We start from the raw sequence: 14,979 nt of genomic DNA on the forward strand, positions 1-14,979 counted from the left end.
ATGAAATTGCTAAAAGTGGTACTTACATCCCAGTAATCGGAATTGACATTGAAAATCATCTTGAAATACCGATTCACGAGCTCTCCTAAAGATAATATTGGTTTTTTTTCTTGCAGTGTAGTAATTTCGATAGCGACGAGTTTTGGCCTATATATTTACATGCAGCAAGATCAACTAGCGCGGCTTTGTTTGCCCGCTGCTGTGCATCACTGTGTTCGAATGGAAATTTCATGAAGATGGTCCGGAAGCATCAACTTTTTATTATGGATGTTCACTGCAGAAATCCCATTGACCAAACAAACACAATTGCAGCCCTGTACGGTGCGTATTACGGATACTAAAGCGCGCTAAAAATGGACGGGCGGTTTGAGGAGTAACCTGAGAGGCGGTTTCGGGCAGTTTGAGTGCTAAAGGGCTAATAAATATCACTTTACTTTCCTTTCTCTTTGAATGAAAGGTTATATTTGTCATCCTGTGTTAAAATAATAATTGAATGGGTGAAAAGGCGGACGGATTTCAGTTGACTACATTATAATCAAATTTTTCCAGTATAATTGTGCATTGTGTTTTCTGTTGTCCTTAATTTTAGAACATGAAAAGGACGTTGGGTAATGACAGCTCATCAGCTAACAAGACATCTGGCAGTGAATGGTTACCAGACAGCTCATCTGATTGTACAGAGTCTGATGATGAACCGCCAGGTATGTCAAAATCTAGAAATGAGACTCGTGACCCTCATGGAGAAAGTGTGCAAGGACTGGACAAGGAGTCAAGTGAACAAGATGCTTTCCAGAGAGACAGTGTACGTTGGATCGGATCTTCAAGAGCTAGAGCGAAAACGGGCGAGAGAGTCTGGGACAAAGTACACTATTGCATATTCTGTAATAAGGGATACAAAAAGGTAGTAGAGCACTGGTTTCAAAAACACTGTGAGGAAGCGGAGGTGTGTAGTATCAGTGCGCTGCAGATAGGAAGCAAAGAGCGGAGAAGCCTCATTGCTAAATTAAGAAAATGTGGAGACTATGAGCATAACTCTCGGGTATTAGGAGGGTCAGAAGAAGGCCCATTGGTGGTCCACAAAAGGCCAAAATTTGGGACAAAGGATAACCTGAATACATACAATTTCTGCTCAGGATGCAAAGGCCTATACAAGAAGGCAGCATTGTACAGGCATGCAAAGAAGTGTAAAAGAAGAGCAAAAAAGCGTGAAAATCATCAAAGGTCAGGAGCTGCTCTGATGCCAGTAAACGGAACAGTTTCAGAAAAACTGAAGGTAGTGTTTCTGGAAATGCAAAGTGATAGGTTAACACTGATTGCGAGAAATGATCCTATGATTGTCAAACTTGGGGAGTATTATGTAAATTCAGCAGGCCACACGGATAATTACAGAAATTATGTCTCACAAAAGATGAGAGAGGCATCTCGTCTGCTTTCCCAGGCACGATCACTAGATCCATGTATTCAAACAGCAAAGGATCTAATTAATCCAGAAAACTTTGAGGTAGTCATGAGTGCAACATATGAGTGCTGTTCTTTCAATGAAGCTACTGCAACATATGAAACTCCTTCACTCGCTAGAAAATTAGGTCATTGCCTAACCAGAATTGCTGACATACTAGATGCTGAAAGTTTAAAGGCAGGTGTAGTGAACAAACATGCTGCAGGTTTCAAACGACTCATGGCTCTTGAATGGGGTCCCAGAATATCATCACATGCACTCCGTCAGGCTTCAAATGAAAAGTGGACGAATCCACGTCAACTCCCTCTCACAAATGACATAATGAAACTCAACAAATATGTTGGAGAGCAGGAAAAACATGTGAAAACAAGAATCACACATGAGGGTATCAATGAGAACTCATTTGCAGACCTTGCAAAATGTGCACTGACGCAAGTGGTCTTATATAATCGTCGAAGACCAGGCGAAATGCAATTTCTGAAAGTTCACACATACAAGACAAGAACAGTTCATGGGAGAAGTACACAGCGTGAAGTGCTCAACTCCTTGCCACTCTCTGAACAAGTAGCTATAGATCGATTGTCATTGATCTACATACGTGGAAAACGAGATCGGGGTGTTTCAGTTCTTCTTACCCAGAACATGAAAGACTCTCTAGACATTCTTGCAAATGAGACGAACAGGCAGAAGGCTGGTGTCAGTGTTGATAACCCATATGTTTTTGCTAGATCTCATTTTGATGCTGAAGGTCCGCATCGCTCCCATGACTGTCTGCGAGCTTTTGCAAAGGAGTGCGAAGCAGAAAGCCCATTGTCACTTACAGCAACTAACCTACGAAAGCAGATTGCCACTATGAGTCAGCTATTACATCTCAATGAACATGAATTTGATCAGCTAGCAGAGCATTTAGGGCACAGCATGTCTGTGCACAGGCAATATTATCGCCTCCCTAGCGAGGCACTTGTCCTGGCAAAAGTGAGCAAGCTCCTGAATATTTTTGAACAGGGCAGGATTCAGGAGTTCAGAGACAAAACTTTAGATGACATTCATATCAGTGAGAACACAAAAGTTTTCATGGAAGAAAGTCCATGTCTCACTGATCAGCCAAGCCCCAGTTCTCATTTGACAAATACTAGTAGTCCGACATTGTCACGAGATGCATCAGTAAATGAAAGGCGCAAGACTGCAACAGATGATGAAACACATCAGGAAGTCAATACAGTACAAGGTAAAATGGGCACTGGCATAGGTTTCAAGCGAGCACAAAGAAGAGCTAACACCTACCAGGACACCTCTTTTCCTGAAAGAAAAAAAAAATGTGGCCAGAGAGAAGCATGGTCCAAGCAAGAAATATCAGCAATAAAGGCTGATGTTGCACTAAAGAAGTGTCTGGCCTTAAATAAAGTCCCATCTTTGCCAGATTGCCAAAAGGCTATAGACAGCTTTCCTGCATTGGGCAAAAGGACAACTGTACAAATTAAGAGCAAAGTATGGAACATGTTACAAACAATGCGAAGAAAGGCTGCACGTCTGTAGAGTTTCTTCCTTATTGGAGTCCATGTGACAGTAAATGATTGGGCTACATTGTTGTTGTTAGAGCCCATTTCAATATGCATTCCTCTCATGAGATGTTCTCTGTGTGATAAGAAATCAACAATGATCCGTTTAGCCTCTGAGTTTCTGACAAGTCTAAACTGACCCTGGGAGGGACAGGTTAGACGATTCCTAATATAAACTTTCAAACTCCTAATTTGTCAATATCACAAAAATTTTGAAAAACTCGAAAGTGGAATTTGTTCTTGCTTTATGTAAATTGAGGAGGTATTTCACTTTACACCGACAGACTACAGACCTACAACATATGGCGAACTTTCTAAGCCTTGTGGTGATTGTGAATAGATCAATATCTTTCAGAGGTTCAAAAATGACTATCAGTAACTATAGTTTTCATTGTATTTAACATTGTCTGGTCTCCTGAAAGTTTACTGTTTCAAGAAAGCTACTTGCATCTGGGCGATGTAGCTACTGATATGAAATTGAAGCCTTTGAAGGATTCATTTGTGCTATAATGTGAAAACAAGGAAAAAAATGATTTTGTGATTGTAAGAAAAAAATGTCCCCGAAAATGTTAAAATTAATCTCTGTATTATGGCAAGTATTGGATCTGTAGGGACAAGTTTTTGTATTGTTTGTGCTATTAAAATGTTACTTGCCACTTTGAAATATTTTGCTTTGAATGCTTTTTGAAGCTTGTAATTAGATAGAAAGTGTTATTTGGATCTAATTCCTAAAACCATCAATGTGTAAACTTTTTCCTGTAAAGTAGGATTTTTGCTACAATCAACGTTCACTGTAAGGATGCACACCATGAGGGGTCATTCCTCCTTGGTCATATGTCAGCTTCAGTGTACATGTGCCAATTTGTTTGGTACAGTCCATGTTGAAACATTCTCTTTTTGTATATCCATAGACATTGCAATCTGGATTTGTTCTGGCTAGCAAGTACATGTAAGATGGAAATTTTACCCGTCTCTATTAATGCTCACCTGCTCATGCGTCTTCCGCCATTCGTAAACGTATTAGATGTTTGACTTCTCAAAAATCTGTGGCCCGATTTCAACCTAACTTGGGTGGAATAATCCTAAGGGAGAAGAGATCTAAGTTTGTTCAATTGGGGTATGCCACCCCTCAGGGGGATGGGGCATAGCCCCTTTTGTTAAACACACAGTAGATTTCAATAATCTTCTGCTCCCGATCCAGAACTACTACAGCCAGCCATATTGTGGGAAGATGCCTTTGTGGACAAAAAATCAATGTTGTTCATTGGAGCACCCAGGGTCATGCCGTTTGGCCCCTGGGAGGGGTACAAGTGGGGGGGGGGGGGTGTCTCCCTTTAGTACAAAGTACACTTTTGACCTTTTCTTCAAAACTCATGACCCTATTTTTTTGACAACATTTGGCATGAATCATCCGTAGGGAAAGGGAGTTAAAGTGGAGAGTCTCACCCCTAGGGGGTTCAGTGGCTTAGCTCTTGGGTGGGGCCGGCTCCTCATGGTTTAAATATATTGTTTACCTTTTATCCATCAAGGGGATCAGGGGCATAACCCCAGAAGGAGGAGCCTCCTTATAGTGTTCAATGCATAGTTAAACCTTTACTTGAAAACTAATGGCCCTATTTATACAAAACTTAGCATGATTCATCCTTAGGGGAAGGTAGTTAAATTTTCTTAACATTTGAATGTGTACATTAATATCAATGGCAGACAGTTCTGCAAAATTTAGTAAGTAAATGTGTTGTACATGTGCTACTCATCTTATAAATATAAGCTGATAGGATTCGTTGTATGAAATACTGAAAATTAGTGTTTGAAGAAGTGTTCACGTTGCCTCTTTGGGGTAAATTGCTTGTATGAGGAAGGCAGTCCTGGAATAGATACATCACCTTGTTGGAGTATATATTATTATTAAGGATTTTCTTGTCAGAATATGACTTTGACAATAAAGTTTGTTCCTTTGTATTATTATCATTAAGGATGTTATTTCACTTCAAACTGTTACTATATGGGACAAATCATTTACTTAGGTGAAGAGACCTGAACATCGTCCCCTCACCCCTTTCAATTGGGATAAAAGGACAAGTGATTTATAATTTTAATTACTTGTTTGTGTGACTCAACATTTCCATGAGCAGTCTTTCACAATGCTAGTCAGTGGTTCAATAGTAAAGCTCAAGTTTATCAATATCCCCACTCCCTCACCTCTCCACCTACTACTAAGTTGGTAAGCCATAGTTATAATACCAATGTTAATATGGTTGTTTGTGTGCTTGTTTGTCCAATTTACCCCCAAAAAGTGTCCCAGTTGTCCTTATCTATTCGGGTAAATGGGAGGGTTTGATACCCTTGATTTTTTTCTTTATCCCTGAAAATGATATGCATGTATATGACGATACCAAGACAGAGTATTTCATGTGTCTGAATGATATTTCTTTTGTGTCAGGCAAAAATTTTATTTAATGTATTTCTGCTCAACGTAATCCACAAATCATGTCCAATTTACCCCATTGTACCCAATGGGAACTTATCAGTGGGATATAGCTTGTCATAAGAGTTGAGGGTTTACAGACAATAATAATTGTTATACCCAATGCCATGCTTGAAATTTGTGCATGTCTTCATTTTATATTTTTCACCTAAACTTCTTCTGTCATGTCTATGTCTGCATTGTCCAGCCATCTGCAAAGTTTCTTCCCTAATTTTGCTATTATGAACATGACTCGGAAGTAGACAAATTTTGTCTCTCATTTTTGGGAGACTATAGAACTTTTGTACCGACATACAGTGACATAAATGTAATATACCTCCTCAACAGAATCAAATATGCAACATAACCTGGTCATTGTTTTTTTTGTTAATGATGTTCAAAAGATCTATTATATGTGCTACCTAAGTTGATTCAAAGCGTCTTTCATTATTTGTTGATTATCAACTGAGCAAAACAACACAGCCAGATAATGCTAAAAGTTGCCATGGCATAGCATTTAATTGTTCAATCATGACAGTGGGTACAGGCCTCATTGCATGCTTGAGCACAATTTTGAACAGTGGCCATGTGACCATGATTATTATGCATATAAATTTGCATTATTCATTATCTTTTGATTATCACCTGAGCACAAAATGCTAGAATTTGCAGACCGCCATAGCATACCATTTAATTTATCAACCATGGTAGTGGGTCCATATCTTATTGCATGTTTGGACACAATTATGAACATTGGCGATGTCAACCATGAATATTATGTACAAGTATTGGCATTATGATCACATTTTGACATACAATCCATGTGAAAAAAAATAGTTGCAAGTCACAAGTATTGAATGCACTGTAGAATGGTATAATTTCAACTTCAGTTGAATTTTATTGCGTTTGAATGTCATTTATTGTCATTTATGAATACACAAAATTATAATTCTGTGTTGATATAATTACATAGTATTCATTTGTCATGTTCAGTCTGTTCTCTTGATATTCAAATAAAAAGAAAACTAGAAGCAGCTCTCATTTGTAATGTGCCTCTCTCAGTCATTTCAATGTACGTTTTGAATACCTCTTGATGGGGAGGGGGATTCATGCTCTTGTTGCTCACTTTCAAAATGCTTCCTCACCCAACATCTCGTAACCAAAGCTCACAATGCACATGTATAATAAAGTATGGCAGCAGTTGACCCCCCCTTAAAAGAAATCATAATTAAGTAAGTAATGAAATCAATTAATAGAACCCCCCCCCCCTTATACATTTTCGCTGTCTTAATATATTCCCATTAGGTCCCCGTTGACCTAACCTCTATGCATCTAATCCCTCCCCCCCCCCCCCCCCCCCCCCAAAAAAAAAATGGAAATAAAACAGACAAGTCAGAATGGAAGGGGTGGGGGTCATTGTACCCCACCATTGCAAAACCCTGGCTACGCCAATACTTATCCCCTCGCACAATCCCCCAGCCCTTTTAACAGCAAACTTGATTTATTCCTTGGCTTGACTGAGAGGGCGCCCTCCCATTTGACACACATCATAATATTATGTGAGTACACACAATCACACATACACACACACTCACACAGTAAAAGCACACTTGCTCTTACAAACAGTACATTTCGAGCGCTCCTCGAATTCCTGTTCACGGCTTACCGGCTCGAACTGCATGATGCACGAGTATGTGTGTGTGTGTGTGTGCGTGCGTGTGGGTGTTTGCATTCAAATTTGTCTGTTCTTGAAGATAATGCTCTTATTGTGTTCTAATTTGAACATGGAATTTGTATCAATACTAGTAATTGAACGTGTAGTTCTGAGAATGTGTACGCTAATGTGGCAATGTGCATGTGCTTATTATGGTGCAACATACTAAAGTAGGTAGCCATCTCAGTCTGTCAACCTGCCCTGAGACAAACACTCTCCCATGGCCCAGGCCCATCCCACCTCCATTGAACAAAACTATACAGCCAGCCGGGCACGCACAAACAAGCTCCGCCCACTTGGCCTGTCACTAAAATATTAAAGCAGCGATTGGTTGACCAGGGAGTTCTGGCTTGACATGGATAAGTATGGATGTGCTGTGTGTATGGATAAAGTATGGATCGATGTGCTGTGTGTATACATGTATACATGTGTATGTATTCGACATTCATGCGGAGCGGTACGGTAAGTGTGCATGCTTACCTGCAGCAGGTCAGGGACGGGGTTCTGCGACATGCCGATTTTTTTTTTTTTTTTCTCCTCTAAATGTGATGAGAATGCCAGACAAATCTTCTTCGGCTCAAGTGATGTAAACTACGTGTATTTTGTACAAAAGGGACTGAATGTTTTACTTCGACACAGCCGAAATTCGACTCTCGTACTTCGGCTTATCCAAATATTTAGAGAAAATACATAGGGAAAAATCGGGACTTTTTATTTTGCTTCGAGTTAAGTGATTTTCGACTCACTCGACGTCGACTTATCCGAGGTTTACTGTATTTTCTCTTTATCAAAACTCATTTTAGGATACTGACTCGGATAGTTCATATTATGCACCATCTTCAGGATCAGGAACTGATGATAAGGACAACGTTTCTAGGTGCAGACGTGACGTACAGCTCCCATCAACTAGTGCAGCCCCTTATAAACTAGGAAGTATTCATGTACAGATGACAAATAATAATGGAAAGAGAGGTGACAAAAAATACCCTTGCTTATATTGTCAAACCATGCAGTCCCAAATTCAGAGACATTTACGAGATGCACATGGACGAGAAGATGAAGTAGCTGCAATACAGTATGAAAGAGACAGAAAAGAAAAAGAAAAGAAAATGACTCTTCTAAGGAATAAAGGCACACACAGGCATAATTGCACAGTGTTGCGAAACGGTGAAGGGACATTTCATGTCGTTTATAGGCCAGCACATCCTACTTCAGTAGCAGATTATGAGCCTTGTGAGCATTGCTTGGGCTATTATGTGAGAAGCGATTTGTGGAAACACAATTGCCCTCTGAAACCATCTCACCAAAAGAAGTAAGCATGAAAGGCCAGCAAAAACATGCAAACTACTCTTACCACCTCCAATGGGTGTATCGCCTGGATTAAATAAAGTGCTACTGACAATGAAGAATGATAAGATCTCAGGGATTGCTGATCTGAGCGACAATCTAATACAGAGATGGCTGAAAGGCAGTATCGTGTTTGTGGACATGATGAAGACAAACTGTCAAACACAAGAAACAAAATAAGGGAGTCCAGACGCCTTCTCTCTAAGCTTCGGAAGATGACAGACAACAAGCAGGAGTCAACCCAAATAATGAGTACTTGTTTGCTCGATCTCATAATATGTCACTGGGGCATATTCGAGCTAGTGACTGTCTACGCAAGTTTAGCTTTCTGAGTGAGGTCAAGCATCCAGATACAATCACAGGAACACTACATAATCAGGTTTGCAAGAAATCTGACATCAATGACATTTCACTGAGATATATTTGTATCAGTGAGTCACATGTTTTAATTTTGACCCCTGATTTGCCCAATTGTACATAGTTCAATGTTTTCACCCATATGGTCGATTCCAGTGAAAAGTATACAAAACACACATTTGAAGGACAAATTTCAAACTGGTTCAAAACCTTTAATCTTTTACACATGCAAAATACATAGTTTCAACTTTTCAAAACCCAAATTGCAATCACTAATCGATCTAATTGACCATGTACTGAGGGGATGAACTTTAATAGAATAACACATTTGCATGTTACCTACGAATACAAGGTAATTATGTTACAATCACACAAATTTCAATGATTGTATTATACATTTTATTTAGAGTAAAGATTGTATATGAACTACAAGGCCCTACAACATGTATAGTGATTCTATGGAGTTGCTATTTTCACATATAGTCCTATTTTAGGTTGGCTTCCCACGTTTTAGATTCAATTGACCTTTTTTTTTTTCAATTAGACAACTTTAAACATGACATTGCTTCAGTTAATATAGTTTCATGATCTGGCCCATGCAATCAAAAGAGGATGAAGTACCAGTTTTAGCAAGCTATGAATTTGTGACATGTATCTTAAATATTTCATGTGACGGACATTTGAAAAAAGTATTCGTATGTAACTGTGATAAGTATACGTAGGTAACAAAATAATAACTAAGCAGCATGATCTGATGATATACTTCGCTGATCAAGTCACTCTGTATATGTGCGTTTGATATCAACTAGTGAAATGTTTTTCCGTCTTATTTTCAAGCTGTAAAAACTCCTGTGATAAAAAAAACATCCAGCGTTATTCTTTCATTTTCTCATACCGTTGGTATACCTAGTAATATAACATTTAACAAAGTACAAAACATGTGGATATACATTGCATCAATCAAAATAGGCTTTTATAACCACAATAGTAGCAATTAATCATGATCATTATAAAGATTAATCATGGCTTCTGAAGATAAAATTCGCCAATACTTAGCATTGTACAAACGTATTCGTAGGTAATGCTTTGTTTTCTATCATTTCTTTATTTATGTTTTCGTGCTGAAAAATCTATCTAACATTTTAAAGAACATGTAATATGATTATCCATCGTAATTTTAAACAATATAAACTCTATATAACTGAACCCTGTTCAGTCTTTTCTCCATGATGATGTGTTTATTTGGTTTATATCGTCGCGGCCGTTACGAACCAACGAAACCAACGAAAAAATGGCTTTTTGGGAAAATGGTGTTTGAAAAAATGCAATTTTGCAACAAAGAATCTCCTTATTTGCCATTGTCAAGTTGAACCAATTTTAGCAAAGTGACAATAGTAAATACTGTAGTTTTTGACCTATACAGCTTACCATGAGCTGTTATATATTTCAAATTATATTAAGCGCTAAAAATTGTTTGCCCATTCGTAAAACCCTTCCGTTTTGTGTAATCCCATTGAACTGTGTGTTAAAGCATAAATTGTTTGTTGGTTCGTAAAACAGGCACCTTCAATAATCGTGCATATACAACGTTGTACATTGTACCTTTATGTACTGTTTGTTGTGCGGCGAACAGAATTGTTCGACGGTTCGTAAAATCCACAACACTTTGCGCACTCAGTGCGCGCGTTGATTTGCACAGGTAATGCATGTGCTTTACAAACCATCGAACAATTTTGTCATAAGTTTTGGAAGAAAGGATGTTTTTAAACCCAAATAATTTAAAAAGTAACGATCTTATTCTGAAATTTTAGGAAATGATAATTAAGAATATGTAACTTATTTGAAGCCTCAAAATTGAAAATCTGACCCTGAAACAACTGTTCGGCAGTTTGTAATGGCCACAACGAATTATGTGGGTTCACATGTCCATTACTTTTAGCTAAGAACAAAATATAATGGCTATAAACTTGACACTGCACCAGTCAAAATTTGTTTGGAACAACAATTATATCAATCAAACATGATCACTGTATGGATCCAGTATTAAAATCGCTAATGCATTGCATGATTTTGATAAAAAACAAAAACAAAACAAAACAAAAAACTTATTCATGAATAGCACATTCTTTCTTTTAATAGTTTCTTTTATGTTTTCATTTTTGGATGGGTCTGAAAGGATTATAATTTTAATAGGCGAGTTCCATTTATAAACAATGAAGTTTTATGCGTTCTATTTTCTTCCTTCATAATTTCATAGGAAGTTCACAAGCAAGCAGTCTTACTCAGTTATGAACTTCAAGACAACTTTTGGCAGTTTGGAGAATTGATTTGACCAAGAAAACCATTGTTTATTTTAAGCGTTCTTGGCATGGTCTACTTTGAATTTTGCGTACGGTTTGCGGACCATTTCTAACTCACTTGGGCAAATGTTAAGCAAAACACCTTTGTCGTCTTTCTGTGGTTCTTTGACTTTGAGGAGGATGTTTTTGTGATCAATTGTTCCTACATCGCTCTGTCTCCACTTCCACTTCGATCGCACGGGCGTCATGAATGACAGAATGTAGTCACCATCTTCATCAAGCCCAACGATCTTGACTATGTACCATCTCTTACCATGTACGGCAACTACATGGTCATCCTTACCTAGATTAGGTACATCTGTCACATCACTTTCTGGTTTGACATCTTCTTTTCCATCTTCCAGAGTGACACTGTGGATGTTCACGCTGATGTTAGGTACATTAAAAGTAAAAAGATACTCACACAAACACAAACCAGCTGTGCGTAACTCTGACGTTCGTACAGCGTGGCACGCGTGTTCAATTCTGCCGCGTTTTGAAAGTAAGTCTCAAAAGAGGACAGCACCTATATCTGTATTTGTAGGTAACATGTTGCATGGTAAGAATTGCCTACGAATACAGCATTTACTGCTGAAAATTTCCGGAAACATAAAGTTCTTCATTCTGAAATGTTGGTGACAGTAACAATAGCTATTTCTCCCTTTATCAATACAAAAGTATTTCACTAATATACTAATCTGTGGACAATTCAGTGTTTGATAAAATTATTCGTAGGTATTCGGACGTTTTCAGGTGTCGACATTTGTATGAAATTTACTAAAGAAACCATGTGAATTATGACAATGCATTTTTCATGTGAACATATTAGGCAATGCGTAAAGCACAAATACATCCAAATATAACAACATCATGACATTCAGAGAGGTTAATTTCAATTGACATTCGTAGGTAAAGCTCAAATTTACCATCAGGAAAAAAGTTATTAAAAATTGGAGGATTACCAAATAAAAGTGAGATTATCTGAAAATAATCTTCACATTAGCGACAATCCTATGGGCATTTTAGATATTGCTTAAACCCAGTATTGATTTCCCATTAAAACAGAATTTGGAATTGCTTTAAGGATTTTTCATGAAAAAAATCAAATTTTGGTGGTTGCTTGCTCATAAATACTAAAACATTGCAGGAAAGTCCATCAGATTTAATGTATATGGCTCGAAAGGTCTCATCGCTGTGCATATGTGTAATACAAAACTTATTCAAATTAAGCATTTAATTTTTTATGAAAGGGTTGGACATGATTTGTACTCTTTTCAATGGAATCGACCATATGTAAATTATATATCGTTCTTTAAGTTTCTTTATATTCATGTAGAATACACCTACACAGAGCTACCCTCAAATAGAACTTTGGTTAGCTAAAAAGTACTACTAAGTACTGTACTGCCTTCATTTAGGAATGATTATATGTGAATGAGCTTAAATGGAAAGGAAACCATTTTGATTTATATGATATATTAACCTAAATGGAACATAACACAGGGCTGCACATTACCCCATTTGCTTGTTGTTGTTTTTTTCCTACTGATCCAACTTGTCTGTCTGACCAGCAAGTACCTTTACCCAGTTATGTTCCATTATCTACTTGCCCATTTCTGAAGAAGCGACTGGTCCCACAGTGATTTTTAGAGGTCCTGGACTGTTGGACCAATGCCAGTGTGCAGCGCTGCATAACATCATGCGCATACTGTCCAGACTGGTTTGTACTGTAGACACATAGTATACAGTTTTCATTTGTCTTTTAAAGTTTGTTTGCTTGTGTGTTTGATTCTTGTATTCAGGAAAGTCAAGACGTTATTGCATTGCTCGGACAGCAGAGCCATCGGGAAGGAGAACAAAGGACAGGTATGTGTATAATTGTGATCATGCATCACAAAACCAACAAACAGTTGCACCACCTGATTTCAAGTCAGGACTCAAAAAAGGTGAAACGGTTCAACCAACTCGATCTTGAGTTTTCCATATTTTCTGAAAGAGCTATCCTTCTCCATTATTTTTATGTTTGATTCCAAACATAAATGGGAAGTGTGTTTTCAGCAGCTTTTTGTATATAATATATATATATAATATTTATTTTGTATTTAGTAGTGAAATCAAGCATGTCTTAGAGGCTCCTTTTCATTTCTTGACGATCCTTTACACAGTACTCTCTGCTATCATCTTAATTAACTTTAATAACTTTGACTGTTAGCATCAATCATGGCCAGAATGTTGTAATGAAGCGTATTTAATTTCAGCTTAATCTGATAATTCCTTCATTGTTGTTACTCTGGTGGCTTACACTGTGTCTTTCTTCCCATTCATCGCATAGCTACTTGGTGAAGATAAAACACTTGAATATAGTCACTGTACTTCACAGCTTCTTTTCTCAGTTCACACTTTTCCAGAGTGTGTGCTTTCTTTCAGTATTTCGATAGCTTAGGAGCATTCATTTGCATTAAGCTGTAAATCATTTTAAAGCTTTGAGTCTGCTTTTTCATAATCTGCCCTTAACCAAATATCCATGTCTGGCAACTTTTTGTTGGTTTTGTGATGCAGAGTCACAATTGTAGTCAGGCACAAACAAGCTAGCAAATGCATGCTGAACACTTCTTTGGACACAACATATTAATTTTATGAACTTTGGCCATATGCTATGACCACATTTGGGTTCATCAGTTGTCAATGTCTCAGATTGGAAATAAGACTTAGAATTTTCAAGAGATTTCCTGAAGGGAAGGGATAATATTAATGGTATAATGACATATGTCAGCAATGAAATTACACAAGGTCGACATATGAGGGTGAATATTAAAAACAACCTTTACACACAATAACACACACACACAATGGCTAAGACAGAATGAGAATAATACCTGTAGTTCTTCCTATTTTTACTGTTTATATAAACTTGTTGAATTTTCATGGGAGTGAGTTTTAAGTGGAAAAAGGTGTAAGATACTACTGGTTCCTAAGTATGACAATCATTTTCAAATCAGTGCCAATAGAAATTGCTTGCATTACACTCAAGTTACAGTAGCTTTTCAACAATAAAAAAATACAGACAGAACATCTACATGTATATTACCCATCTCAACCCTTACTAGATTATGCCTCTACCCCTGTTTACAGAAACCGGAAGTGACAGCTCTAGTAGATATGATGTAGAGATGGAAGAGGACACCCCTGTCAAAAATGAGGCTGGGAAAAGCCAGGACAAAGAAGAATCTGAGGAGAAGAAAGATGAAGATTGCAAAGAGGAGAACGAACAAGAGGAGGACGAAGGCTGGCTTGAAGATGAGGATAGTGAAGAGGATGAAGAAGAGGAAGATGAGGACAAAAACAAAGCTGATGATGGTGAATATGAAGTGAGTACAATGCTACACTTTTTCAGAACTAGTAGGCCCTACTGATTGTAAAGATAATCATAGATTTATAGTGAATATTTCAAAGAAAAGATTATCAAACAAGAAGATTTAGGAATTTTATGAATATCTGCAAGTGGAGATCAATCAAGATTATAAGAGCGTGAAGTTGGCAACTAGGGTAATGTGACTGATATTATGTCTTAGCCAAATTTCAGCTGATTTTGCTAAAGAAAGAAATAATGCTGAAATGCAACTGATAGAAAATATTGCCGTTCATTAATGTCTGGTGATCAGGAGGTGGTAAGTTCGTACCCTGCCCAATTATCATTAAGTATGCACATTATTTTATCATGACTACCAAAAAACAAAACA

General features: G+C 37.7%; 1 protein-coding gene across 1 annotated transcript in view; it reads left to right on the forward strand.

Annotated features, from left to right (window-relative positions):
* The window catches only part of LOC139734325 (uncharacterized), a 108,159-nt gene that overhangs the window by 32,863 nt on the left and 60,317 nt on the right, over nt 1–14,979 (forward strand). Inside the window, exons 3-4 of the mRNA XM_071645120.1 lie at nt 13,042–13,105; nt 14,372–14,607. Coding sequence (XP_071501221.1) covers nt 14,410–14,607 — 198 coding nt within the window. The 5' untranslated portion in view covers nt 13,042–13,105; nt 14,372–14,409. The remainder of the gene's footprint in view (nt 1–13,041; nt 13,106–14,371; nt 14,608–14,979) is intronic.

This window comes from Diadema antillarum, unplaced genomic scaffold, assembly GCF_040938485.1.
Source record: "Diadema antillarum isolate AM-2024a unplaced genomic scaffold, OU_Dant_1.0 seq00000523_RagTag, whole genome shotgun sequence".
NCBI classification, from domain to species: Eukaryota; Metazoa; Echinodermata; class Echinoidea; order Diadematoida; family Diadematidae; genus Diadema; species Diadema antillarum.